General features: G+C 41.3%; 1 protein-coding gene and 1 pseudogene across 1 annotated transcript; one reads left to right on the forward strand and one right to left on the reverse strand.

Annotated features, from left to right (window-relative positions):
- Positions 1-511, reverse strand: LOC144236332 (NHP2-like protein 1 pseudogene; annotated as a pseudogene).
- WRNIP1 (WRN helicase interacting protein 1) lies at positions 510-27,665 on the forward strand. The gene is made up of 8 exons (XM_077769971.1): positions 510-565; positions 1,833-3,024; positions 5,082-5,273; positions 6,537-6,778; positions 20,701-20,930; positions 25,420-25,575; positions 26,264-26,343; positions 26,934-27,665. Exons 1-8 carry the CDS (start codon positions 510-512, stop codon positions 27,207-27,209), a joined length of 2,424 nt encoding a protein of 807 aa, XP_077626097.1. The 3' UTR covers positions 27,210-27,665.
- Positions 27,666-27,752: the final 87 nt, after the last annotated feature.

Here is a 27,752-nt window from a genome sequence, read left to right on the forward strand (position 1 = left end):
TAGAGGTACTACATGCTAACACAGACAATATGACACACAACCCCAGGGGGAAGACTCAGTGTAGAGGGGGCAGAGGCCACCGGTTTAGACTAAGAGCCTTTCAATGGATAGCTGAATGGACTGGATCTGCTGCTTCAGCTGTGAGCCTTCTTTGATGGTGACAGAACAGACGCCAGGCCTGGAGATCCCACAGGCCCACCCCAGGACACGATTAGAGCGCACAAACACGTACGGCACATTCTTATCCTCACAAAGCAGCGGAAGGTGCAGAATCATCTCCAGTGGCTCAGTGTCTGCAGCCGGCACGATGAACCAAGATGCCTCTGCTGAGGGTTCTGGTGGCTTCATTAGCGCCTTTCGGAAGCTGCTTGTAGTTACATGACTGCTGAACAAAGTCCAGTAGTTTCTTGGTGATGTGGGCGTCTGTGAGGGGGTAGGCCTTTGGATTTACTTCAGCCTTAGTCACAGCTGCAACTCCCAGGTCCTGCCACCCTTCTGGGAGAGCAGCCATGTCAGAGCGGGAGCACGAGCTTGGTGCTGTTTTTCTCTTTTTAATCTGCTTTTTGTAAATTTAATTTACAGGGGCCAATAAACATAGATGGGTAAGGGGAAAGATGTTTTCTCTCCCCTAGAATCTTCTTCTCTAAGTACTTGGCTTGTTATGTTCTTCTTATGGTTGCTCTGAGGGATAGGTAAATTTCAGATTATGATCACCAAAGAATAAAGCTTCTTAACTCATTTTTGCATACCTTTTCTTTTAATGTTACTTTTGAGTCTAATCTAGTTGGAAAAACCATGAAAAATCAGATTTCACACCTTTTCACAATTACCAGGAGGTTGGGCCACTACACCCTTTACATCCAGAATCAACTGAAACAATGCTTCCTTTACTCTCTTTTTTGATTACTATCCTCTAATTCTGGTTCTTTTCTTTTTTTAATTTCTTTTAATGTTTTATTTATTTCTGAGAGAGAGAGTGCTGAGCAGGGGAGAGTCAGAGAGAAAGGGAGACAAAGAGGAGGGTCAGAGAGAGAGGGAGACAGAATCCAGAATCAGAAGCAAGCTCCAGGCTCTGAGCTGTCAGCACAGAGCCCAACGCGGGGCTCGAACCCACGAACCGCGAGATCATGACCTGAGCTGAAGTCGGACGCTCAACCCACTGAGCCACCCAGGTGCCCCCGAATTCTGGTTCTTTGTGAGTCATTCCTCTTTTTGTAAAATCGTCTTATATAAAAGACTTAAAATCCTTAGGTGTTTGCTTTGAGACAAGTTTCATGGGGATGTTCTTGTGCAGATTAAATAAAAATCTCGTATTTGTCAACTCTTGGAAAAGTTCCTTTCCTACAATTCATTGATTTTTCGTTTTCCCTCAATTTATTCTCTTTCAAAATACAAAAAAAAAAAAGGATGCTTATGATACATTTTTGAAAGAGAGCTTTACAGAAAGTAGAAAAAAAATCACAGAAAATGGTAATCCTATCATTCAAAGATATACAATACCACACTTGGATGTTTTAATCTTTTTTTTCATTTATGGTGGGCATTTTCTGTCACTGCCTATAACGTAACTTTAATCGGTTGCCTAACATTTTATTGCTGTGGGGGTAAATATGCCTAACTTGACTAACCCTCATTTAGAACTAAGTCTAATTCTTAACTATTAAATAGAAGACTGGAGACAAGCATCTAAGTATGTGCTTCAACTAAAAGGCTAGTGGGTAAAAAGGTCAAAAATCTAAAAGGGTGGAGGATGTTCACCTTATTTGCATTTCTCTGAGGTTAACATTTTTTTTTTCAGACGTGTAGTTGTTGCGTTGTTTTCTTTTGTTCAGATCCTTTGTCCAGTTTTCTTCTAGAGCGGTTTGGGATTTTCTCCATTTCCCTTTAATTACCAACAACCTGAGGGGCCTCCTCTCCTACCCGCGCCCGCCCCACACGCCCGCTCAGTTTTCTGGGTGTGAAAAGCCACTTTCCCAGGTGCAATCTCTGCGCGTTTTCACCGACTCCTCCCCGATTTCACCCGCCTCGAAAGGCGCGGAGGGGTGCCGTTTTCGCCACCGCACACTTCTGCGCAGGCGCAATCCTCCAGCCTCCCGGCCCCTCACAAAGGTGGCCCTCGCGGCCGGCCGGAAGTGGACGCTCAGCTCCCGGGGAGGGGCGCTGAGTACTACATTTCCCGAAAGGCTGCGGAATACGATGCCAGCGGCGGCTTGGTTGAACTGCCGCGGACTACACTTCCCGACGCGCCGNCTGCACCAGGTGCAGTGCCCCGTGTGCCAGCAGATGATGCCCGCCGCGCACATCAACTCGCACCTGGACCGCTGTCTGCTGCTCAACCCCGCCGGGCACGCGGAGCCCACGGCCGGGCCGCACCGCGCCGGGGAGCGGGCCAAGGGGCTCTCGCCGCCCAGCGCCAAGAGGCGGCGGCTCTCTGAGAGCTCCGCGCTGAAGCAGCCGGCCACCCCGACGGCGGCCGAGAGCAGCGAGGGCGAAGGCGAGGAGGGCGACGACGGAGGCGAGACCGAGAGTCGGGAGAGCTACGACGCGCCGCCCACGCCCAGCGGTGCCCGCCTCATTCCCGACTTCCCGGTGGCCCGCTCCAGCAGTCCCGGGAGGAAGGGCTCGGGAAAGAGGCCGGCGGCAGCGGCTGCCGCGGCGGGCAGCGCATCTCCGCGGAGCTGGGACGAGGCGGAGGCGCAAGAAGAGGAAGAGGCGGTGGGCGATGGCGACGGGGACGCCGATGCAGATGGCGAGGACGACCCGGGCCACTGGGATGCGGACGCAGCCGACGCCGCTGCCTTCGGGGCCAGCGGTGCTGGCCGCCCGCACGCCCGGTCTCTGGCGGCGGAGGAGATTCGGCAGATGCTGGAGGGCAAGCCTCTGGCGGACAAGATGCGTCCCGACACGCTGCAGGACTACATCGGGCAGAGCAGAGCCGTGGGGCAGGAGACCCTGCTCCGGTCCCTCCTGGAGACCAACGAAATCCCCTCTCTCATCCTGTGGGGACCGCCGGGCTGCGGCAAGGTGAGTGCCGCCTTAACAGAAGGGTTTCGAGTATTGATCTGTATGGGGTCTGGCGTGGATCTGAGGGTCAGAGAGCCCTGGCGGAAGCCGTCGCCGAAGAATCCGCCCGTCCGTCCTGCATATGGAGGCCTGAGTGCAGGGCCTCAGGTACCATCTGAGCCCGGGCAGTGCCTGGCCCACAGGTGGAGTCAGTGATCGGTATAAAAAAAGACACACCCCGCCAGATTTGTGAGACACATTTTCTGGTCATTTTCAAAATGAAGATTTCTGAATCCATAGTTTTACAAAAATATTTGGACTCTTAGATTTGATCTTTGTGTTCAGCGTACACACCCACCCTCCCATTAATGATCCAGTTCTCAAGGAAACGACATGTTACAAATTGCAGGTTGTATATTCAGTTTGTAGGTATGTGGGTTCAACTTTGGTGGGGAGGGAGTCAAAATTTGTTTTTGTTTGTTTCAGTTGTGTTTCCTTCCCCTCTTTGTAGCTGTTGGTTTATTTTAACTTTTTTTTTTTTATCTTTGAGAATATATTTATTTAACAAGACTAATATGAAGACTCTTTTCCTTTTGCAAATTGTTTTCATCTAGTATTTCCATAACTGTCTTCACAATGCTTTCTACCTTAGAGAAGAAACATCAATACATTTCTGTGTCCACCTTGTTAGGAATTAGCACATGTCCAGAGGAAGGCAGTTAGGATATTTGGGGTCTGGAAGACATGTCATTAGAAGAATACTTAAGAACAGTGGCAGAGTTAAGCAAGATAGAGAAGTCTAAGAGATGTTTAAGTATTTTTTTTTTCTATCCACAGAGAGAGGAGGATGGTTTTTCCCCAGTTTTTCTTTCCAGCTTCATCTCCAACTCAATCACACCTTCCTTTGCCCCAGTTCCTAGAATGCATCTTGCTCATTTTGTGTATTCTTCACACTAATACTTTCCATTTGTCCAGGAATAAATCAGGTCTATCACAGATAACATTTTATCATGGTGGTATATTTAGTTGTTACCCCATTTAGGAGATTGAGCAGGAGCATTATTAGTAGTTGTTCATGAACTCTCTACATAAGATCATGAGAATGGCTAATCAGCCATTGGTGGACCAGATGGCAAGAAAAAACTCCCTAGGAAAATGAGTAGAGTGAACTAATAGAAGATGCCAGGCAAGAGATGTAATGGGCTACCCAGTGTAGTGGTTGGTGATCAGTCACAAGCCTAGGCATATGTGATGTGAGCCCATAGGCTAGGGTTTGATGAAGAAAGAGCCACAGTATCTAATGGTACTATACAAGTTTTAAAAAATAAAGTGCCACCTTTCCATTCCTTCAAGACCAAATTTGTTCTCATTAAACACAGTTTTTCTTTATTCCCATTCTTAACTCTTACACTTTACTCTTAACAATAATAATAATGTTAATAGCAGCATATGCACATTTATGGGGCACCTGGTTAAGTGCCAGTCACTGATCTCACCATCATTTTCTCATGACTGCTAATATGATCAAAGTGCTATTGTTTCATCTACTTCCAAAGTAGACATTCAGAGGTGGCAGCATGCAGTCCTCTTAAATGCTAGGGAGTTTTCATTGGTCTTTCAGTGCAAAGCCTCACTCCTTTTCTAGGCTGCACTGATAAGCTTCCAGTTGTAGAATTGATTGATTCTGTGGTTCTGCACTCCATTTCTATACCTAGTCCTTCAGCAGTAACGCTTTCTTGGCTGCAAGAGGTCACAGCTGTCACTCAGGCTCTGCTAAATCAAGACAGCCACTCTTTATGAGATTTCCAGAGATCTTAGAGTCCCCCAAAACAGAATCAAACAGAGTTAGGTATAAAGGAGAAAAGGTCAGGATTAGCCTAAGTTTTAGCTACTTCCCTCTTTTATTTTTAACATTTAAAAAATTTTTTTGAAAATGTGGTATGGTATTTTGGATTGTATCTGTGCTGCTGAGCATTCTTTAGAGTTCAAGTTGCTTGGTAAATAGTGCTGATGCTGCTTGTGTTAGTACCCATGGGTGTCTGATCAGCTTTCCAAACTCTGTGTGTCATATTTTCTAGACCACTCTGGCTCACATCATAGCCAACAACAGCAAGAAACATAGCATAAGATTTGTGACATTGTCTGCAACAAATGCCAAGACAAATGATGTGCGAGATGTCATAAAACAAGCTCAAAATGAAAAGAGCTTTTTCAAAAGGAAAACCATCCTTTTTATTGATGAGATTCATCGGTTCAATAAATCTCAGCAGGTATATTAACTTCTTTTCTACCTTTGGTCATTGTGAACATTAAAGTGAACTTAAAGTACGTGAGATCACTTTGAAAAGCATAAAAATGCAAATGCTAAGGACTATTGCTATCATTAAGTTTTCTGTCTATAGATAGGTTTAGACTATCAGTCCATCTCCTTTAAGCCTGTTTCCCACTTTTTCTTAGTGTTTTTTTGGTGACAAGAAAATGCTTTCTCTATATATGATAAATGAAAGTATTAGTATGGCCCTGAGCTATACATATCAGAAAAGCAGCTTGGGATCAAGTTTCTCATTTTTACAGACTTTGAATCTAAATACTAGGAGTCATAGTAAGCAGTTTACCATGATTGTAAGATCATTATTTTAAAATATTTAAACTTGTCTCCTATACAGTGTTACTCTTTCATTTTCAAAATTAAAGAGTGGTTTTCTGTGACCTCAGGTTCTCATCAAGGTGAATGTTAACAAAATCTAGTCATTACTATCATTTAAATGGCTTTCTGAAAAAAGTAGAAAGACAATTTATTTATTTTTAATAAACAAAGCCAAGCCATTTTTGTATTTTTCCTAAGTAAGCATTAACTTTTTTCTTCAAATATACTTTTTTCTTTGATAGATTTATTACAGCTTTTAATCAGAGAAAGAAATATTTTACAAAACCCTACTAAGCTTTTGTTCCTGATCTGAATCTCTTTTTAAGTGGATCCTTCAGAGTTCTGATAGGATGTTATTGCCCTAGGTTTCATTAGACCATTGACTCATCTTAGCATTTCTTCCCTGTAAAGCAACATCCAGTGTTTACATAGTCACCAATATATATTTACCAGGTTTGTTAGGAAGAGTAACTATTATGATTAAGAACTCATAAAAGAATAAGGTTTTAGAAACCCGAATGTTTTTTGTGTTTTCTTAGACTTCTACAAATAAATAGCTGCTATATTTAAGCTGTCTGTCAGTTAGGATAGAAGATAACTTTTCTAAGTTAAAAAAAAAAAATGATTTATGTGAAAACTACAATAGAATTCTACCTTGAGTTATTAGTGTACCAGCAAATGGCCAGGCTTAGTCATTCACATTCCAAAAGATATGTTTTCAGCTTAAAAAGCCTGAGTTGCATTCTCCAAACAGTGCATCCATATCCAATGAGTATAAAGCTGTTCCAGAATTCAAAATTAGGAGAAGGAAAGAATAGCCAACTTACGTAGGATTCTGCAAGTTGTTGACTGGAATCAATTTCTTCTGTTTTCCTCCCATGATTAGGACACTTTCCTTCCTCACGTGGAATGTGGGACGATCACTCTGATTGGGGCAACCACGGAAAACCCTTCCTTCCAGGTCAATGCTGCTCTCCTAAGCCGCTGTCGGGTTATTGTTCTTGAGAAGCTTCCCGTAGAGGCAATGGTGACTATTCTAATGCGAGCAATCAACTCACTGGGAATCCACGTCCTAGACTCCAGTCGTCCTACTGACCCTCTGAGCCACGGCAGCAACAGCAGTTCAGAGTAAGTTGACTGTGGACAGTATCTTGGGGGCACACACCTCTCAAAGAATCCCCTGGCAAAGGGCCAGAAAGGGCCTGACAGCAGTAAGGAGAAGGTGGGAACAGAGAAGAAATGGTGATCTAGTAGTGAAAACAAAAGTAGGGGGAAGTAGTCAATTATACCAACAAGTATATCTCTGCAAGCCTTTCTTTTAAGATGCACCCTATACGGGGTGCATCTAACTTTTCAAACTTTAACATCATTTTGCCTGTTGTTTTAGTTTTTGGGTATTTGCTTCTGTGCTTAAGGATTTTGTTGTTTTCCTAACACTATTTTTAAAAGCCTTGGAACACTATGAGAAGGCTTACTCATTAGTTTGTTTCATGAAATAGATATAACTTACAAATGTTTTGAAATTTGTATTCAGATTCCAGTTTCTTTTTTTCTTCAGTTCACTCCTCTTTTTTAGAAATACTAAATAAAACTTAATGTGTTATCAAAAAAATTTAAATATTTTTAGAATTTTTTGCACACTTTAAAAGCCAAGCTCAATGCTATGAAAGTAAAGAAATTTTAACTGAAAATAACGCATTAAAAGCTCTCTCTTCCCTTTTGGCAATCTATTCATGTATCATGAGCACTGCATAAGTTCATTAATACACAGAGTATATATGGTGAATAATCAATTAGATTACTTGGGTCAGAGGTTTTCTTTATATTCCAATATATTCTTCAGATGTTATTTATTCATGTGTCAACTGAAATAACACAGTGGAACATAATCTGGTCTGATGAGAGACTAATGCCTGCCTCTTCATGCTCTGGACCCCACAGCTGCTGGTGCCTGCCCTGAGGCCAAGTTCTGGAGCCACCCTTCTGTGAGGATTAAAGTACAAGACATAGTTTTAGGTTCAGGGTTTAGGTTTCAAAAGTCTCTCCCTGTGTGTCTGGCCTCTCCCATTTGCCCCTGTCTCTTGGATGAAGAATTATGTCGTGCCTCATGAAAGCCTTGAAACATGGCCAAGGACCCCCAGGCGCAACAAAGTCACATCATTTTAGGGTGGAATTGTGATGGCATAGCCATCAAAATTGTGGCTAAAAAGACATATGGAATCTGCTGGTATCAGTTAAGTGTATTCATACTTAGGAGCCCTTTGTATGCTGGGCACTTATCAGGGTCAAAAGGGGCTACACACAGTCAACTCCTCACATCTAGTATAGCTTTCCTTTAAAACAACATCTTCATGGGCTGCCTGGATGGCTCAGTCCGTTAGGTGTCTGACTTCAGCTCAGGTCATGATCTCAACAGTTCGTGGGTTTAAGCCCCACGTCGGGCTCTGTGCTGACAGCTCAGAGCCTGGAGCCCGCTTCTAATTCTGTGTCTCCCCCTCTCTCTGACCCTCCCCTGCTTGCGCGGTCTCTATCTCTCTCTCAAAAATAAATAAAACATTAAAAAAAAAACCATCTTTACTATAAAACACATATAACCAAGTGATAAACATGGAAAGAAAGCGGGGGGAGGGATATCCCTACATATTTCTGTGTATTTTTCTTTCTGTATACTGGTTATCGTAATATATCTACAACTTTTTATCCTGCATTTTTATTAATCTAGGATAATTTTATTGATTTCATTCATGTCATGATTTCATGGAATTGTTACTCAGATACCCTCAGGTTTTTTCTCTCTCCAATCATTGCCATGCCATAATTAGGTGAGATGAGAAGGACAGTGGAAGAACCATGCAGCTCATTTTAAAAAGGATTTTTGCATCTTAACAGGATCTCTGAATCATTTGCATGCACATTAAAATTTGAGAGGATCAAGTGAAGGAATTAAAATTTCTCTTATTATTGAAACTGGGAGAATGATACAAAAGTGAGCCAATGATTCTTAATCTGCTAAAATTGCATTTCAGTCAGAGAAGACCTACTATGTCCTGTAGGTTGTTTACTTTTTTTTGCAGAATGTAGCATAAGGGACGATTGCTCTGTTGCCCAGGTATCAAGAACCTTTTTCTTTAATACTATTGTCTAAGCAAACAGTGAAGTTAAAGATTATTAAATTTAAATGATGGGTCTACTTGTTAGCAGTTCTGACAAGTTAGAAGGTGTCATAGGCCATAGAAAACTCTCTTAAGTGACTTTGTAACAGAAGCACCTGACCACCTCAGTTACCATGGAGAATTAAAAATGGATTTTTTTTCTTTCAATTTTAAGTGAAATTATACTTTCATATCTGTTGACTGGCTTTAAATATATATACATTCTCTTGGACATAAATTAAATTTGATTACACTAATTTAGCTAGAAAGACTTTTAACCCCAAATAATTACTTTCTCTGGGAAGCCATGAGTGCATTTGTAGTCTTATATTTTGGTGTCCTAGTTTAGAGCGAAATCTAGACTGTTTAAGGTTGTGCATGAGATGAGATGAGCAGGTACCAGTCTGAAAAATGAATCGTGCTGATGCTTAACACCATTCTTGATTTTTCTTGAGGAATTGTGAATTCTCATCTAGTATACCTTTGTACATGACAGATTCCCATTAGAGTGAAATAAGTGTTCTTTTTAAGCTTTTCCCTCTGTATTTATTTATGCAGCATAAATTGAAGGCCCTGCATATGCTAGGCATTGGCTGAGTGTTGAAAAGCATATTCCTGTGCCTTTAGAAAGCGTAGTGTGTGATAAGGAGGTAGATGAGTAAATTGGTTTCCCGGGGACATACTATGATTGCGATATGACCAAAGAGCAGTGGGGGATAGAGAAGAGGCCTCTAGAGTATGTGAAATCAAATATTTCACTTGCTGGATGAGGGAAATGCTGAGTTGAAGTTTGGAGGATAAGCAGAACTTAACTAGATGAAATGGAAAACTCATTTTGGCAAGGGATAACAGTATGTGAAAGGCAAGGTGGTAGTAAATTGTATGATACATTTGTTATGGCTGAGTGGAAGAGTGGGTGTGAGGAAGTGATGGTCAGTGAAGCCAGAGAGGGAGGCAGAGCCAGATTATGAAAGATCTGTATTCTAAGGCCAGGCGAGCGATGTGGAGAGCTGTGGGAACCATAGAAAGTTTTTGAGCAAGAGAGTAAGTGACATGCTTAGCTCTATATTTTAGGAAGATAAGTATAGCATTAGAGAGGGTGGGTTGAAGGGAGTCAAGTCCCATCTTCCCCACCCCTCACCAGGCACCAGGAAGACCAGTTAGGAAGCTCTTGCAGTGATGCCGAAGACAAATGACAAATGCAGGTGACTTGAACAATGACGGCAGGGTCTACTCTGTAAAATTGCAAAATGAGGTCTGTATAGGCTTCAGTGTGAGGAGGGAGGAAAAAGGAGTGTCCAGGATGACTTTGATACCCAGTGACTGGGAAAGTAGTTGCATGCTTGAAAAGAAAGATAAAAGGAAGATGAGGTTGGAGTTCAGTTTAGGACTTGTTCAGTTTGTGGGGCCTCAGGATGATTCATATGGAGAGGTTTGCAGTTAGATAAAGAAATCAGGAGAGCAGGAGAGATGTGTGATCCCAGAGATTTGGGAGCCACCAACACTTCAAGGATCATATATCCCACGTGTTTGAATAGGAGAACTGAAGAGGGCCAGGAAATAAGGATAGTGAGTTGAGGACTTGTCAGCATTTATTTTGTGAGGAGACAAAGTCCAGAAAGAGGAAAACCATAAGGATGCTTCAGCAAGGAGGAAGTACTCAACATTACTGAACCACTTAGGATTAGGTTAGGTTGCATATAACAGGGAAAAGGTCACATTAACTGGCATAACGAAGATAGAACTTTCCTTTTCATGTAAAAGAGTCTGAAGATAGACAGGTATAAAAAATGCAGTTCCTAGTCAGCGTCATGGTATCCTCAGGGACCTGGGCCCTTATCTTTTTGCTCTACCACCTTCAGCACATGACTTCAACCTTATGCGCCAAGGAGCTCTAGCCATCATACCTGCATTCCAGGCAACAAGGTGGAAGAAGGGCCAAAGAACAGCATCTTCCCTATACTCCCCCATGTTTACCACCTCACAACTTTTGTGAGACATCTGCAAAATGGTACTCTGTATTCAGTCGTGATTTGATTGTGAAGAGAAAGATAGAGGCTGGTGATTTGTGTTGAATTATCTGTACTGTAGCTCTTTTGGTTTGTATGGGTAATCAGTAGTGTTCATGTATTTTGCTAAGCATTTTGGTCACGTGATACAGTCAAGCATGTTATCTGTTTACTGGGTTAATTTTGGAGACCAGGAGAAAAAAAAAATCCATGGTCTATCATCTGTTGAGCTTGTGATGCTGAAGATGAGAAAGTGAACGATAGTTTAGTCACTCCGAGAACTTGCAGCTTTGAAGGATTATAGATTCCACATAGTAGGACACATGCATATTCAAAAACACCCCTAAAAAATCCATTGTTTGTAGGCCAGATAACATACATTCGTTTGTGGATATGAAGAGAGTAAAGTGAGGAGCCTTGATTGCCTTGTCACTAAGTAGGCAAAGTTCCAACAGTTGGTTGGAAGAATTAATGTAGCTCTGTCCTTCTGACATGAGGGTGCTGTGACATGAGACTGAGCCTTTTCTCTGATGACAAAGATGGCTGTAGGTTCATTTGGTTTGTTTTTATTAATTAATATACTATTAATATTATTGGCTGCCTTTCAGAAATAGCCTTTTCTAACACTTCAGTTAGAGAGAAAAAGAAAAGTAATGGATCACTAGAATAGGAGGTATCAATCAGGAGTTACAGGTTTAGTTAGAGTGGATTTTAATAATTCTCCTTAAAAATGATTTTATATAAAGAAAGAAAGGTACATTAGCATAAGTTATGAAAATTCTGACAAAAATAATGGCAACCAGGAACATCAGCCAGTCTCGTTGACCTTCTTTCCTGTTCCTGCCATCACAAATTATGGGTATCCCTTACTTTTTGGAAGTTCACATTATACCACTTCACACTCATAAAAGACCTACGTTAATACCTATTGCCACTAAATGGAAGAAATTTGAAGAGGATTTTTACTCTTATCTCAAAAAAAGGCAAAAGGCAAAAACAGCATTCAGCACTTGTTTTGCAAGGAGTCATAGAGGCAGTACCCACCTAGCAGGATGAGTGGCAACACCAGGCTTCTTCCTTGGCAACTACACTTAGCATCTTGGCATCCTGCCACCATAGTTTTGTACTATGTCTGTGAGCATCTGCTTTATCTCAGTCTGTTTTGTACATCTGTTAGCTAGATGTGTCCTAAGATATCAGAAAAGCCTAAGAAAGGTCACTTTTTAGGTCTGAGAACACTAAAAGCAATTTAATTGTAAATTAATGGTAATTGCCTCTTCAGTGCCATTTTGCCTTGCAAAAGGTTTCAAGGGAACACTATTCTTTTGGATAGTGGAGAAAACCTATATCACAAACTGGGTGGGGTGGCCTAAAACAATATTTTTATTGTTTTATTCTCTCACTGTTATAAAGACTGTCTGAAATCCAGCTGTTGGTAGGCCACATTCCCTCTGAAGGCTCTAGGATAGTCTTTCCTTCTAGCTTCTGGTGGCTTCTGGCATTCCTTGGCTTGTGGCAGGATCACTCCAGTTCTGTCTCCATCTTCACATGGCAGTCTTTGTCCCTCTGCCTTCTCTTTTATTGTCTCCTTTGAGGACATTTGCGACTTAGGGCCCATGCTAAATCCAGGATGATCTCATCTTGAGATCCTTAATATAGTTAAATTCACAGGTTCAGGGATTTGGATTTAGTCACATCTTTGGAGGTCACTATTCACCTCACTATTCCCTACCAGATATAAGGTATAGTGTAATTAGGAAAGATGTGTGCCTCCATGGATTTAAACACAAAAGAGATTTATATCTGTAAAGTTTATGTTCTCTCTTTTTGGAGAAAGTAGTTTTGTTTTGTTTTGTTTTATTTTTAGTCTTGTTTTCCTGGAAGCAGTAGAGTTGAGGGCTCTGCCTTGAAGATTTGCAATTCTAGAGAGAATGCTACTGAACAGGTTAAAGTGATTCTTAAAATTCTAGTTAAAATGATTCTTAAAGTAAAAATAGCTAACATATTGAGTGTTCGTGATATGTTAGGTATCGCTCTAAGATTTAATGTCTTATTTAATCCTATTTGATGTAGATTTTATCTCCTTTTATTAGAGGAGGAAACTGAGGCATATTGCTTGAATGCGATGGAGCCAGCTTCTGAAGGCATGTTTCTAACTACAGATGTGCCTCAGACATAACTAGAGTTTGGTTTCAGACCACTTCAGTAAAGCTAGTGAGATGAATTTTTGGCTCTCCATTGAATACAAAAGCTATGTTTACACTACACTAGAGTGTGCTAAATGTGCAACAGCATTATGTCTAAAAAAGCAACATACCTACCTTAATTTAGAAATTACTGCTGAGGGGCATCTGGGTGGCTTAGTCGGTTAAGCGTCCGACTTTTGCTTAGGTCATGATCTCGCGGTTTGTGGGTTCGAGCCCCGCATCGGGCTCTGTGCTGACTGCCAACTCAGAGCCTGGAGCCTATTTCGGAGTCTGTGTCTCGCTCTCTCTCTGACCCTCCCCTGCTCACGCTGTCTGTCTGTCTGTCTCTCTCTCTCTCTCTCTCCCCCCCCAGAAATAAATAAAAATATTAAAAAAAATAAAATAAATAAAATAAAATAAAAATTACTGCTGAAAAATGCTGTCCATCATTTGAAATTTCAGCATGTCTTAATCTTTTTGCTGGTAGAAGATTTTGCCTTGATGTTGATGGCTCATAACTGATCAGGGTGATGGTTGCTTAAGGTGGGATGACTGTGGCAATTTGATAAAATAAGACAACAATGAAGTTTGTTTCATTTGCATCAGTTGACTGTTCCTTTCACAGTTTCTTGGTAGCTTGTGATGTTGTTTGATAGCATTTTACCCATAGTAGAACTTCTTCTAAAGTGGGAGTCCATCCTCTCAAATTGGCCACTGCTTTACCAACTAAATTATCTAATATTCTAAATCCTTGTCATTTCAACAGTCTTCACAGCATCATCACCAGGAGTAGATGCCATCTCAGGAAACTATTTTCTTTGCTCATCTCTAGGAAGCAGTTCCTCATCCACTCAAATTTTGTCATCAGATGGCAGCAGCTCAGTCACATCTTCAGGTTCCACTTCTAGATCTAGTTCTCTGGCTATTTCCAGCCCATCTACAATTACTTCCTTCTCTGAAGTCCTGAACCCATCAAAGTCATCCATGAGGATTGGAATCAACTTTTTCCAAACTCCTGCTCATGTTGATATTTTGACCTCTTCCCATGAATCACAAATGTTCTTAAAGGACATCTGGAATGGTGAATCCTTTCCAGAAAGTTTTCAATTGACTTTGATCCATCAGATGAATCTCTATGACAGTTCTAGCCTTACAGAATATTCCCTGAATAGTAAGACTTGAAAGTTGAAATCACTCCTTGATCCATTAGCCACAGAATGGATGTTGTGTTAGTAGGCGTGGAAACAACATCTCCATCAGAGCTTTAGGATGACTAGGTGCATTGTCAATGAACAGTAGTAATATTTTGAAAGGAACCTTTATTTTCTGAGCAGTAGGTCTCCACAGTGGGCTTAAAATATTCGGTAAGCCATGTTGTCAGCAGATGTGCTGTCATCTAAGCTTTGTTGTTCCACATATAAAGCACAAGCAGAGTAGATTTAGTATAATTCTTAAAGGCCTAGGATTTTCAGAATAATAAATGAGCATTGGCTTCAATTTCAAGTCACCAGCAGCATTAGCCCCTACCAGGAGAGTCAGACTGTCCTTTTAGGCTTTGAAGGCAGCCTTTGGCTTCTCCTTTCTAGCTAGGAAAGTCCCTAGGTGGCATCTTCTTTTATTAGAAGACTGTTTTGTCTACAATGAAAATCTGTTATTTAGTGCAACCACCTTCATTAGCTAGATCTTTTGGATAACTTGCTGCAGTTTCTACATCAGCACTTGCTGCTTCACATTGAACTTATGAAGATGGCTTCTTGCCTTAAACCTCATGAATCGACCTCTGCTAGTTTCAGACTTTTCTCCTGCGAACTTCCTCACCTCTCTTAGCTGTCACAGAATTGAAGAGAGGGCCTTGCTCTGTTAATTTCCTTCAAGAACTTCTCCTTTGCATTCATAAATTGGCTGTTTGGGGCAAGAGGCCTAGCTTTTGGCCTGTGTTGGCTTTCACCATGCCTTCCTCACTAACCTCAGTCGTTTCTAGTTGGTGGTGGTTTTTTTTTTTTTTAATGTTTTGTTTATTTCTAAGAGAGAGAGAGAGACAGCGTGAGCAGGGGAGGGTCAGAGAGAGAGGGAGTCACAGACTCTGAAACAGGCTCCAGGCTCTGAGCTGGCAGTCAGCACAGAGCCCGACGCGGGGCTCGAACCCACGAACCGCGAGATCATGACCTAAGCGAAAGTCGGACGCTTAACCAACTAAGCCACCCAGGCGCACCAATCGTTTCTAGTTTTTAAAGTGAGAGACGTGCAACTCTTCCTTTCACTTGAACACTAAGACGCCACTATAGGGTTATTAACTGGCCTGATTTCATTATCGTGAACCTGAGGAGGAGACATACAGGAATGACAGGTTGATGGAGCAGTCAGAACTCAAATATTTATCAGTAATAAATTCTCTGTCTTATGTGGGTGTGGTTTGTGGCACCCCAAAACAGTTATAGAATAGTAATATCACAGATCACTGATCACATATCATCATAACAAATAATAATGAAAAAGTTGTAATATTGCAAGGATTATCAGAATCTGACCTAGAGACATGAAGTGATCAATTACTGTTGGAAAAATGACACTAATAGATGTGCTTAATGCAGGCTGGCCACAAACCTTCAATTTGTAAAAATTAAAAAAAAAAAAATGTCTGAAGTGCAGCCAGAAGCACTGTAAGGGAGCTGTGCCTGTACTCAGTTTAGAAGGATCTAGGAATAAGTGAAGTGAGTTACTTTTACTTAGTACCACGTTAAAATGCTACTGGTGAGAGGCACCTGGGTGGCTCAGTCAATTAAGCATTCAACATCAGCTCAGGTATGATCTCATGGTTCAAGAGTTCGAGCCCCGCCTCGATCTCTATGCTGACAGCTCACAGCCTGGACCCTGCTTCTGATTCTGTGTCTCCCTCCCTCTCCCTCTCTCTCTCTATCCCTCCCTCGCTCACTCTCACTCTCTCTATCGTTCTCTCAAGAATAAATAAACATTAAAAGAATTTTTAATGCTTCTGGTGAGTATTAACATTCTAATCTTTCTCTGTGTTCCTTTGTATGAGAACAACAGTTTTAATTTGTAAAGGATTAGGAAAAAAAAAAGATTCTCATCTATAATTTAGCAGTAGTGCCTTTAAAAATTTTTTTTTATTGTTTGTTTATTTTTGAGAGAAAGAGAACACAAGCTGAGCTGTCAGCACAGAGCCTGACATGGAGCTTGAAGTCATGAGCCGTGAGATCATGACCTGAACCAAAGTTGGATGCTTAACTGACTGAGCCACCCAGGCGCCCCAGCAGTAGTGCCTTTTAACCAGATATACATACCACATTTATCAAGAATACATTTTGAAAATATAGTTGACCCGTGAACAACATGAGTTGGAACTACATGGACCCACTTATACACAGATTTCTTAAAGTACAGTACTGTAAATGGATTTTCTGAATAACCTTTCCTCTAACTTACCTTATTGTAAGAATACAGTATATAATACCCATAACATAAAATATGTGTTAATTGATTGTTTTTGTTATTGGTAAGGCTTTTGTCAACAGAAGGCTATCAGTAGTTATATTTTGGGAGAGTCCAAAGTCTTATGTGAATTTTTTTTTGTTTTGGGGGTCATTGCCCCCTAACCCCCACATTGTTGAAAGGTCAGCTATTTCTGTGCTGGGGGTTGGGGGGGTCTGTCCCTGGAGATTTTAGAATCAGCAAATCTGTGATTATATATACTACATCTTATTTTAGGATAGTTCTGTATAATCTGATGCACATCCCTGGTTGAGGACCACTGTTAGGTAATTGTTACCCTGACCATGGAATGTTCTTTTTCTTTAGTGAAAGAGATTCACACAGTATTGTTTTGTAACTTAGGGAGAGAGTTTAACTGAGCAATACTTTTTTTTTGTTGTTCTGCCATGAAATAACAGCTACATTTTCACTTATTTCACTCCTCCAATTTAAACATCCTGCCATCTAAAAAGAATTCTCTGGGGTACCTGGATGGCTCAGTCGTTAAGTGTCCAACTTCGACTTGGGTCATGATCTCACAGTTTGCGAGTTCAAGCCCGGAGTCGGAATCTGTGCTGACAGCTCAGAGCCTCAAGCTGCTTCACATTCTGTGTGTGTGTGTCTCTCTCTGCCCCTCCCCTGCTCATGCTCTGTCTCTCTCAAAAATAAATAATAAAACATTAAAAAACTTTAAAAAAAATAAAATAAAAAGAATTCTCCAAATCCCAGTATCAACCACCAAAAAAACAGTGTGCAGAAAGGTTCAGGCCCTTGGAAGGAAAAATGAAAGGGGGAAGTCGTCCTTGGTGGTGTGCTTCCCATGTTCCTCCTAAGACTGAAGCATTTTTCTTCAGTTAGCGAAATGAGGCAAAGTCTTTATTTCTACATCTGTAAACTGGAGATACGATCTTTTCCAGTGCACTTATTTTAACCATTTTTTAAATTATGGAACAGTTTTTTACAATATAATTTATTATCTATTTCTTAGGAGGATACAATGCAAGTTCAAATGCTCTATCCCCAAAGTAGATATCCCCAAAGATTTTGCCTTATTAATTCTGTTCTAACTTGGAAAGTTACTTCCAAAATTTTAAGTTTATGCTTAAGTTTTAAAATAATGTCTCTGGACTAGGAGCACTCTTTCATAATAATTTATGCAATAGTTAACTGTTGTCTGAAGAGTTTTGCAAATCTCAATATAAATATTGCTTAGTTCATTGTTCTTGGCATGAGTACTCATGTGTTTCCTCTTCTAGGATCACAAGATATTTTAACACATTTTATTACTCTTCATAACCAAGGTGGTGTAAATTTGGGTTCAGGATATATTGGAGGATAGATAGAACTTTTTGAACATCTGTAGTGTTCTTAATAGCAAATTTCCATTAGGTAATTTGCTTCTGTGACCATTGTGAGTGCTGTTAGCAGTTGCCTTTTATTACTTGAACAGAGTTGCTGACAGATTCATTTGTGTTTAAAAATACTCATCGTTTTGGACAGGGGTGAACTTTGGAATGTAGAAAGTAACAAGGGAGAGAAAGAATAGAGCAGTAGGAGCCTGGGTGAAAGCTCTTAGCTCTGGTTTTATTGTGGCAGCTCTCTCACTCCCCGTGATGCCAAGCCTGATTTTAAAAAATAGCAATAGTATAACTCAGACTTTAGTTAAGAGTTTAAAAATTTAAGAAAGGATCCTGTTTTCCAAACACATAAAATACCCATTTAAAGGCCTGTTCACATGCTATTTATAAATCTATGGAGCAGTCTGCTAGTTGGCTTCTTTTGTAAATAATAAGGCCTACTTGCTGACTGTATGAGGATCAGTGGAAATGGGGCAGTATAGTCAATACTAGAGTGTATAAGGATACCCATCTTTTTTCTGTTCCCCAAAGCACTTTGTGCTGCTAAATATATATAGTGGATAAATTCATAGAAAGAGGATATATACCAAAATACTAATACTAAGGTAGTACAGCAATAGGTGACTTTTACTCTTTGTCTCTCTTTTTCAATACATTTTGTAAAAAAATAAAATAATATTCAGAGTTCTGAATGCTTGTTTTTCAAAATATTTAATAAAGATGTAAACTATAGTATGATCTCAATTTTGTTTCAAAATTTAGTTGTAAAGTTGATGGTTGCATGGGTGGATGGATCATAAAGGAAATACAACATAATACCTAGTAGCTATTATCTCTAGGTGGCACAGAAAAGGGTTTTGTTGTTGATGTTTTAATGTTTTTTCATATGTTATTATTTTTAAAAAATAAACATTTCACTTTGAGATTGTGGGAAAAAATTGAAATTAGTCCATTCATCGTGCAGATATTGAATGCCTATTCTCTGCCAAGCACTAGGAATGTAAAAAAAGAATAAAACATAATTCCTGTCCTTGAGGCCTCAACATTTAGTGGATATGGAGAGATGACAAATGTGATCAACAAATGGCCTGACTCCTGGTGATGGCTCAGTCAGGATTGATTAGGGCTCCTGCTGTACTCTTTTTCCTTCCTACAAATGATCCTGTGGGCTCTTTGTTGCTAGGAAACTTTCCAGAGGTGGAAGGCTTTGCTTTTATTAGTTCTGAGGCTGAAATGAGATGTTCAGGCAATTTTGGTTTTCCCTTCCCACCTCTCTCCCCTCCCCCCTCACATGCACACATGTGTGCACACACACAAAAACAGTGTGCTGTAACCAGGCCCCAAGGGTGCCCTTCCCTTTAAGGCACTTCGAATGCTACCACACTCCCTTTAATGTTAGTCCCTCATAACACATTTTCTTTAGTATGTATTGTCTGTTGCCTTCTTCGAAATCATCTAGAGTCTGCTAAACAATGTCTGTCTGAGAAGTGTTTCCTTGGCTTTACAAAGTGCCAGTGATGTAGGCCTTGAGTATGTTTTGAGTATCTGTCTGGTCAGGAAGGGAGGGAGTTGGGCTTCTAACAGTAACCATCTCTCTGGGACCTAGGCAACTAGCTGTCAGGGAGTCTGATGAGAGAGTCATTCATTATCAAGCTAAGACAAAACAGGTGCCTTATGGGTGGTGAGAGATGAGAAAGTTAGTCTTGGCTTTGATAAATAAAGGGTGAGATGAGGCAGTCTTTAAGATGTTAGAAACATCTTTTAGTGAATGAAATGCAAATTGCTGTTTTTTAGGCTATTCACCAAAGTGAAGTAGTAGGTGAGGGGGTGTATGGTAAGGAATTACGCATGGACCTTCATAGATAAGCTGGGTCCCCTTTCATGGACTGAACCTCCCCTCCCCACCATCCCTCGTTGGCTCAGCTCAGTTGATGCCTGTGCATGGTTTTCCAAGTAGCTGATTTGGACAGTCCTAATTGGCTTATTAATTACTAAAAACATTTTCAGCTGAAAGTTGGCAATGACATGGATGAGCTGTAACTGAAAAATTATTTTTGCTTTGCAAATGTGCAGCTAACAGCTAGCCAAGAATTAGTTAGGACTCCTTTAAGTAACTAAATATGTGAAATATTTTGTCTCACTAGAATAGAAATAGAAAAGTTTACTGAATTAGACTTGAGAACAAATCCTAATTAGAACTGTATGAAGGTCCACGTTTAGAAATGTGATGGTAGGTGCCTGACCTAAGGTCTTACAGCCAAGTTCTGTCAGTCTTTTGTTAGATACACAGGCTAGTGACCTCTCTGCTACTCTGTGCAGGCTTTAGGTAATTAATACCTACCCTCTTGGAAGCATGCCCCAGGCCAAAATCCCAGAGGCCTGCTTCTAGTTCTTGTGTTCAAAGCAACTGGGAATGTGGTTTGTTTGTAAAATTGAGGGAATTGAACTGCATGATATGATTCTGACCCTGCCCTGTTTGGGAAGTAGTCTGAGCACACCTGTCTCGTCAGGATGGGGACTGTTTGAAGTATGTTTTCTGTACACTATAGTGAAGTCTTGGTGTTCCTGTGGTTTTTACTCTTCTCTAGGATAGAACCACATATCTTTTCATGTCTCCATCATACATGGCTTATGCATGTGTGCTTACACAGTAAAATAATCTCGTGACTCAAAGTCAGTTCTCCATCTAGATAATGCTTAACAATGTTGACAACATGAATTAGGGAGAGAGGGCAGAAGCCTTGAACCTAAGGTAGCTTTTAGTGACCTTGCTAAGACATAGCAGTTCTGTAAGAAGTGCTACAGAATAAGTGCAGAACATGAAAGTGGTAGTAACTAACCTTGCTTGTGTTGCAGGCCGTCCGTGTTCATAGAGGATAAAGCAGTAGACACTCTGGCTTATCTTAGCGACGGGGACGCCCGAGCTGGATTGAACGGACTGCAGCTGGCAGTGCTGGCCAGGTTAAGCTCTAGGAAGATGTTTTGTAAGAAGAGTGGGCAAACCTATTCTCCTAGTAGAGTTCTGATCACTGAAAATGATGTGAAGGAAGGCCTCCAGCGATCTCATATTTTATATGACCGAGCAGGTAAGTAAACGAAATGTGAAAAGAGGGTAACTTGAATGAAGTAAGGTGTGTCCTTATACTCACATCCCAAGCTTCTGACTGAGTTCAAAACATGAACTTGATTCTCAGTTGGATCTCCATATTGGTAATTGAATTAGACCTCCAACTCAGAGCCAGATTTCAAAGACCTAGCTTCCTAACCTTTCTTTTGAGAGGCACAGAGCAGAAAATGTCCTGATAAGAATTGAGAGCTTTCATGTTTGAAATTGCAGGCTTTAAACTTTCCTTGTAAGATAGGTTTGTATTTTTCTGTTACTCTCTGATATAGTGCTTTTTAGAATATAAGTATTTTTGAAAGCCCCTCTGTTTACAATTGATAGTAATTTTTGTGATCATTTGTAATGGCAGTAAATAACGAGGACTTTTGCAATAAGTGACTTATTTCTATGAGTTTAATGAGAATTAAAATGCTTAATTTCTAGCTAAAAATGAAGTTTACGTGGATCATGATGTGATGCTTTTAGTTTAATAGCTTTTTTAAAATATTAATTTTGCTGTGTATACTTATCTGTTTTTGTAGCACTGCATTTACAGATATCAGATTTGAAACAATATTAAATGTCATAAGCACAGCACAGTCGTATCTTTTTATAAGATAAAGATAGCATACGGTAGATTAGGCTGGACTCAGGGGCTTGGATATTTGTGTGATTCTGGATAGAGTCATTGTAGTAACTGGAATAATTACCTTTAAAAGCTATGCCAGAAGAGGAAGCTGATCATTGAATATTCCAGATATCATGTAGGCAGTAGTACCTTGCCTAGAGTATTTCCAAATGTTTTTTGATGATGGAGAATACTTCTTACTGGTTAGAGAAGGAGGGTGGAAGAGCTTAAGAATGACTTTGGGTTCCAGGCACTGCCCCCTGATGAGTTGAACAGAAAACTGTGTGACTTTGGGGAAATGACAGAAGCTCTTTCAGCCTTAGTGTGCCTCAAGTGAGTGGGGTCAGAGATGGGGGTTGCTAATAGGCACTATGGATGCATTAGTAAGGACTTCTTAGAGACATTTAACAAACAGCCCTTTCTACTTTCTAATGCGGACATGCCTCTCAGCAGGACCTCTCCTAGCAGAGCCCAGAGATCCTAGGTGGCCAGCTATCTGTGCTCCTGAATGTCATATGAATGCTTGGAAAATCTGAAAAGTAAAGCATTCTGGTCTTGGAACTTTGCTTTACTTTTGACCAAATATAGGAATTGGAGATATGAATAAAAGTTTAAATTTTAAGAGGTAAAAAAAGTATTCCCACATACTGGACTCTCCATTGTTTCTGGGGGTTCCAACAACGGGGTCCCTCTCTCTTCTTGTACGTGTCCTAAAGGAGGTTCTTCACTTTGACTGGATGGATTGGAACTGTTTTTTCACATTTTATCAGACTCTGATTTAAAAACCAAAAAGCTACCATTTAACATAACATTAGCTAGCATTGGATATTTGAGTATCTTATACACATTGGTTTTTTTTAATTCTCAAAATTACCATAGGAGGTAGTTATTATATTCCCATTTTGCAGTTGACAAAGCTTGCCCTAGTTCGCAAACAAGTAGTAAAGCATCCTCAACTCAAGGTGCCAGACTGTTTCCTAGGACTGTGTCCTTCCCCACTATTGGTGCTGCCTCCATACCAGCCCATCCTGAGGTCCCCAGTTTCCCACTAGAGCACGCTCACTCACACACAATAACACACACTCACGTGAGTACACACACACACACACCCATACACACACAGTGGATGTCAGACATGTCTAGTCATAGGGTTTCTACTTCTTAGGGCTCATATTCCATCCAGGGGAGCCATACACAATGGGGACAACTTTCTCTGTGGCTCTTGTGTTGCCCCCGGAAGGTCTGGGGACAATAGGAGGCTGCCTGGGGTCAGATCTCGAGAAACCACACATTCTACAAGTCTTACACTTAATGTGACCCCCCCACCCCACCCCCGCCGTCTCCAGCATACCCCACTGTAGAGTAGCAGCACAACCGTCGATCTGTAGACGCTCATGAATATAGTTCGGATCCTAGAGAATTGTCCTCTTCCAAGCTGTGTTCCATAAATAGGGATGATCGAAGCATTGCCCTGGAAACCTGCTAGCTTATACTCTTAGGCCTTTTTATAACTCTGGTGAGACAAAAATCCCCACCCCCACAATTTTAATTATTTCTTTTAATGTTATCTAGTGTATAGCTACTCACTTGTAGGTTCCAGTAACTAGCTCAGATATTTCTGCATCAGAGTAAAGACATTTCTAAATGAGAACAAATTCTCTGCCTTGCATTAAGGTCAGGATTCTACATAAATAATGTGAAATTTTAGGTTAAAAAGTGGTATATGATGAAGCAAAACTGAAAGCTAGCATAGAGTAATATCTAATGCTTATATGTTTCTATAGTGCTTACTCCATACCAGGCATACATTTTTTTTTTCAGAGTTTACAGATCCTATTATTTTTAAGTTTATTTATTATTTTGAGAGAGAGAGGGAACCCTTGAGCAGAGGAGCAGAGAGAGACAGAGACAGAGAATCCCAAGCAGGCTCTGTGCTATCAGGGTGGTGCTCAATATGGGGCTCAGTCTCACAAACCATGAGACCTGATCTGCTTAACCAGCTAAGCCACCCAGATGCCCCACAAATCATATTAAATCCATAGAGGAGCCTCTGTTTTTCTACCTGTAAAGTGGAGATAGCCATAGATAACCCTTGTAAACATTTGAAAAGTCCATGTCTCCATAAATGTTTGAGAAATATAAATATAGCTACATCAAGAGCTAGGATTAAATCAATAATAAACCTCAATCTTTTCACAGAATTTCTAGGCATAAATGCCATTGATTACTATTACTACAGATAACATTTAGAAATTTGCAAACAAGGTGTATGAACTTAAGTACATTTTTAGGGTAAACACCAATTTAGCACATACCAGGCACACATTAAGACTCAGTCCAGTGAGCCATGTAGTCTTCTAATCCCCACATTACAACTGAGAAGCCCAAGGCATAGAGATGATAGTAACTTGCTCATGGTCATGGCTAGTAAGTGTGGCACTCAAACCCAGACTGCCTGGCTTAAGAGCTCATGTTCTTAACCGTATTTACTTTCAACGTTGACCTGCAGTAAAGGTATGAGAAAGTGAGTAATGCTTGTGTCAGGGAGATTCATTGCCATCTTCTCATTTATATTTGACAGAAAGAGAGGCAGAGGTGGCTTCTTTCATGGCCAGGCCTGTGAATATGGGGTGTGCCAGAACCTTGTGGAGTTCACCCAGAACACTCTCCTAGCCAGCCTCCGTGACCTTGTGACTTAGCTTAGGAAGCCGTGAACTAGAGGACAACTCCACTTGTCCACAGAAATCTGGTGGCTGAGCTGAAGCCATTGATCTCCCTTCTTCCTGAGCAGGAGATGCTCAGGTCCCTGCAGTTAGCCTCCTGGGTCTTTCCTCCTTGGCAGGCCAGCATCTTGTCCCATGAAGGCCAAGTATTGTCTTACCAGCATTGTCAGCTGCTGGGACTTGTTCCCAGAGCCCAAATGGTATGCAGAGCAGGTCATGGTCTCACTGTCCACATTGGTGCTTGCATGGAAGGACTAATACTAATATGAATAGCTCCCCTGCTCTTGGCTCAGGAAGAGGCTGCCCTCTCCTAGAACGTAAGGAAGATAGGATGGTCAGAAAATCGTGAAATGTGTGCAAATACAAATGTTTAGTTATAATTTTCTCTTCTTATATGTTTTTTAAAAGCACATTTCACTGATTTTTTTACATGTGAATCCTGGGTGGAAAGTGGGAGGAGACCAAGTGGTGAGGGCGAGGGGCTACAGTGCTTTCCTTGTGAGAGCTGTCAGTCCATGTGTCTGCCCTTCTCGGATCCGGCCACGTGGGTGTCCTACACCAGATTTAAGTGACCACAGCCTTGAGATACCAGAAAGGCAGCTGGAAAGGACACTGAGGAACAGAGGGGCTATAACAACTGTCCTTGCCACTTGACTCTCCATCCTAATGGCTACAACCAGACCCAGGGTCAGTTTTCCTCAGGGGGGCATACAGTAGAACCTGAACATCAGAATCCCTCTCCTTCCTCACTTGGCTATGGCAGTCCAGCGGGGCCCCAGAGAACTGCTTCTCCTCATCTGGTCTGTGCTCATTCGCCGCATGGGCAGCACAGGTTCTGCGGCAGCCTCCTTCTCTGAAGGGAACCAGGTTACCAGACACCCCCACGGGCCGCATGGGGAACTGCATAGGTCTGCTTCACGCTCATGGCATTGTGCCCTCCCGCTGAGCAGCTGAGGACAGCTGTTAGACCCCACTCTCCCCAGGCTTTCCTGGGTCCCTTATCTAAGCCTCCTTAAAATCAACCAAGTGAAGCAAACCTATGGCTCGGATGACCCTCCTGTGAGCTTTGTGTGTTCCCACTTCTGACCCACAGTTGAGCAAGTACTTTTTGTGGTGTCTAGGAGAAGAGCATTACAACTGCATCTCCGCACTTCATAAGTCAATGAGGGGCTCAGACCAGAGTGCCTCTCTCTACTGGCTTGCACGCATGCTTGAAGGAGGAGAGGACCCGCTGTACGTGGCAAGGAGGCTTGTGAGGTTTGCCAGTGAAGACATAGGTGAGTGTTCTCGGAAGGACCGAACCTTGGTGTTCACGGAGGATGGGGTTGCGTGGTGTTGGGGGCAGGAATGCTGCTGCTTTTTGGCCTAAGAATTTCTTGGTGGCATGTGGACAGGTAAGGAGAAGATAAGACAAGTGTAGACTCACTGGTTTATTTTTTGGCATTGAATGTGTACTTTTGAGTGTCTGTGTTCCTAAAGTCATCACTGTTTACTCTTCAGTAGTGATTTTCCTAACGTGAGTATTGAAATAAAATATTTTAAATGCTTTGCAGTCATGGGTTCAGGTTTTCAGTGGGACAGCTCCTGAAATAGAAATGGAAGATTCTAGACACTAAAGAAGATTAGAAAAACTTTTCTTTGGTGTTAATAGATGTTTTGTTTTTCATGTGTCTGTCCTTGTGACTGTATGGCCTTTGTTTCTCATGTTTGTCGTTTATACTCTCTTACTTTTCTTACCAGAGGTAGTTTTTATCCATGAGGAAACAATTTACCACTCGGTAAATATTTCTTGAATAAGCTAATGAGATCAGAGAAAAGTCTATCCAGTTTGCTAAATGGGATTTTTTTGGTCAACTGAAGTCCACAGGCAGTGATGGTCTCTAGTAGCAGCAGCTTGTTGACAGGCCTGGGTGGGAGTGTGCACTGTGACTAAAACGTTCCTGTGTCTTTCTGTGTGTGTGACAGGTCTGGCAGACCCATCTGCGCTAACACAAGCAGTTGCTGCTTACCAAGGCTGTCATTTTATAGGCATGCCCGAATGTGAGGTAAAGTAATCAGCTCACTTCTTTGTTAATCAGTTCCTTTTTCTTGTGCTGGTTCTTCTTGGATTTGAACATCTATCCTACCATCAGCTTTAATGTGCGGGGCCAGCGAAGAAGCTGCTTGGCTTTTTAACTCTCATTTTAGAATCTTAGACTCTAGAGAGAGGAGACCTTAGGTGTCAACAGCAAGATCATGTTTTAACTTTTTAGTAGTCCTGGTTTCGGAGGAAGTGCTCAGGCTTTCCTGGGGCCAGAAATGTCGAAACTGCTGAACAGGAAGTTTCTATAAGTTCACCCACAAACAGCAGCTTCATACTTACCTGTTTTCTATGTTGGGATTTTAGGGGGAAAAAATCACTTGGTAGAAAGTTCTGTTTAACAAAAAATGTAAGTCATTGGTCTAGTTCGCCCCCTTGCCTCCTGTAGGAATTTCTTCTTCCCATCACAAGTGGTTATGGAGGCTGTAGGCACAAAAGGGGGTAATAAAAGCATGGTGGGAATCTTTTCAGAATTAACTAGAGATGTCATCAAATATTCCACAAGACAGAAACTTTCTGGCACCTTCATAGTAAAATGTTTCCTTTTTGTCCTAGGTGCTTCTGGCCCAGTGTGTAGTCTATTTTGCCAGAGCCCCAAAGTCCATCGAGGTGTACAGCGCCTACAACAATGTCAAAGCATGCCTGCGAAACCACCAGGGGCCTCTGCCCCCCGTGCCGCTGCACCTGAGGAACGCGCCCACCAGGCTGATGAAGGATTTGGGCTACGGCAAGGGCTACAAGTACAACCCCATGTACAGCGAGCCTGTGGATCAGGAGTACCTGCCGGAAGAATTGAGAGGAGTCGATTTCTTTAAGCAAAGGCGATGCTGACTCTTGTAGGTTTTGACAGCAGAAGGATGGGTCTGTTTTTTAGGGAGAGAAAGAGTAACTGGATTGTGAAGTTGGTTGCCTGGTGAAGTTCAAAGAGACCAACATTTTGTGCCAGAAATGTCAGAGTTCTTAGGTGGAGGCACATGTACTTCAACTAAATGTGTAACATTGAAATTGTGTTCATTTGCACTCTGTGCAATGGTTATGCTTATGAAAATATCTGGCAGCTTTGTGCAATGAATTAATGTTATAAGGAATTATCTATTTTGTCATAGTATTTAAGTCATAATGTCATTTCAGAATTCAGTTCTGTAGGATTTTTTTCCTTTAAAAGATGTATATTCAGGGTAGTTTGAATTGGTAAAAAAACGTAATTGTGATTTAATACTGCATAGTGTTTTGGGTATTTTTTTTATATGCAAAGGTCTTATGAGCCAATAAAACTATTTCAAAGTACTCTTCAGTTCTTTTGTGTCTTTGCCCCCTGGGATCCTAGCTACCAACATCTGTTACCATCACATTTTGGGAGGTAAATACTGTGAA

Source organism: Crocuta crocuta, unplaced genomic scaffold, assembly GCF_008692635.1.
Source record: "Crocuta crocuta isolate KB4526 unplaced genomic scaffold, BGI_CrCroc_1.0 scaffold24, whole genome shotgun sequence".
In the NCBI taxonomy this organism is placed as follows: Eukaryota; Metazoa; Chordata; class Mammalia; order Carnivora; family Hyaenidae; genus Crocuta; species Crocuta crocuta.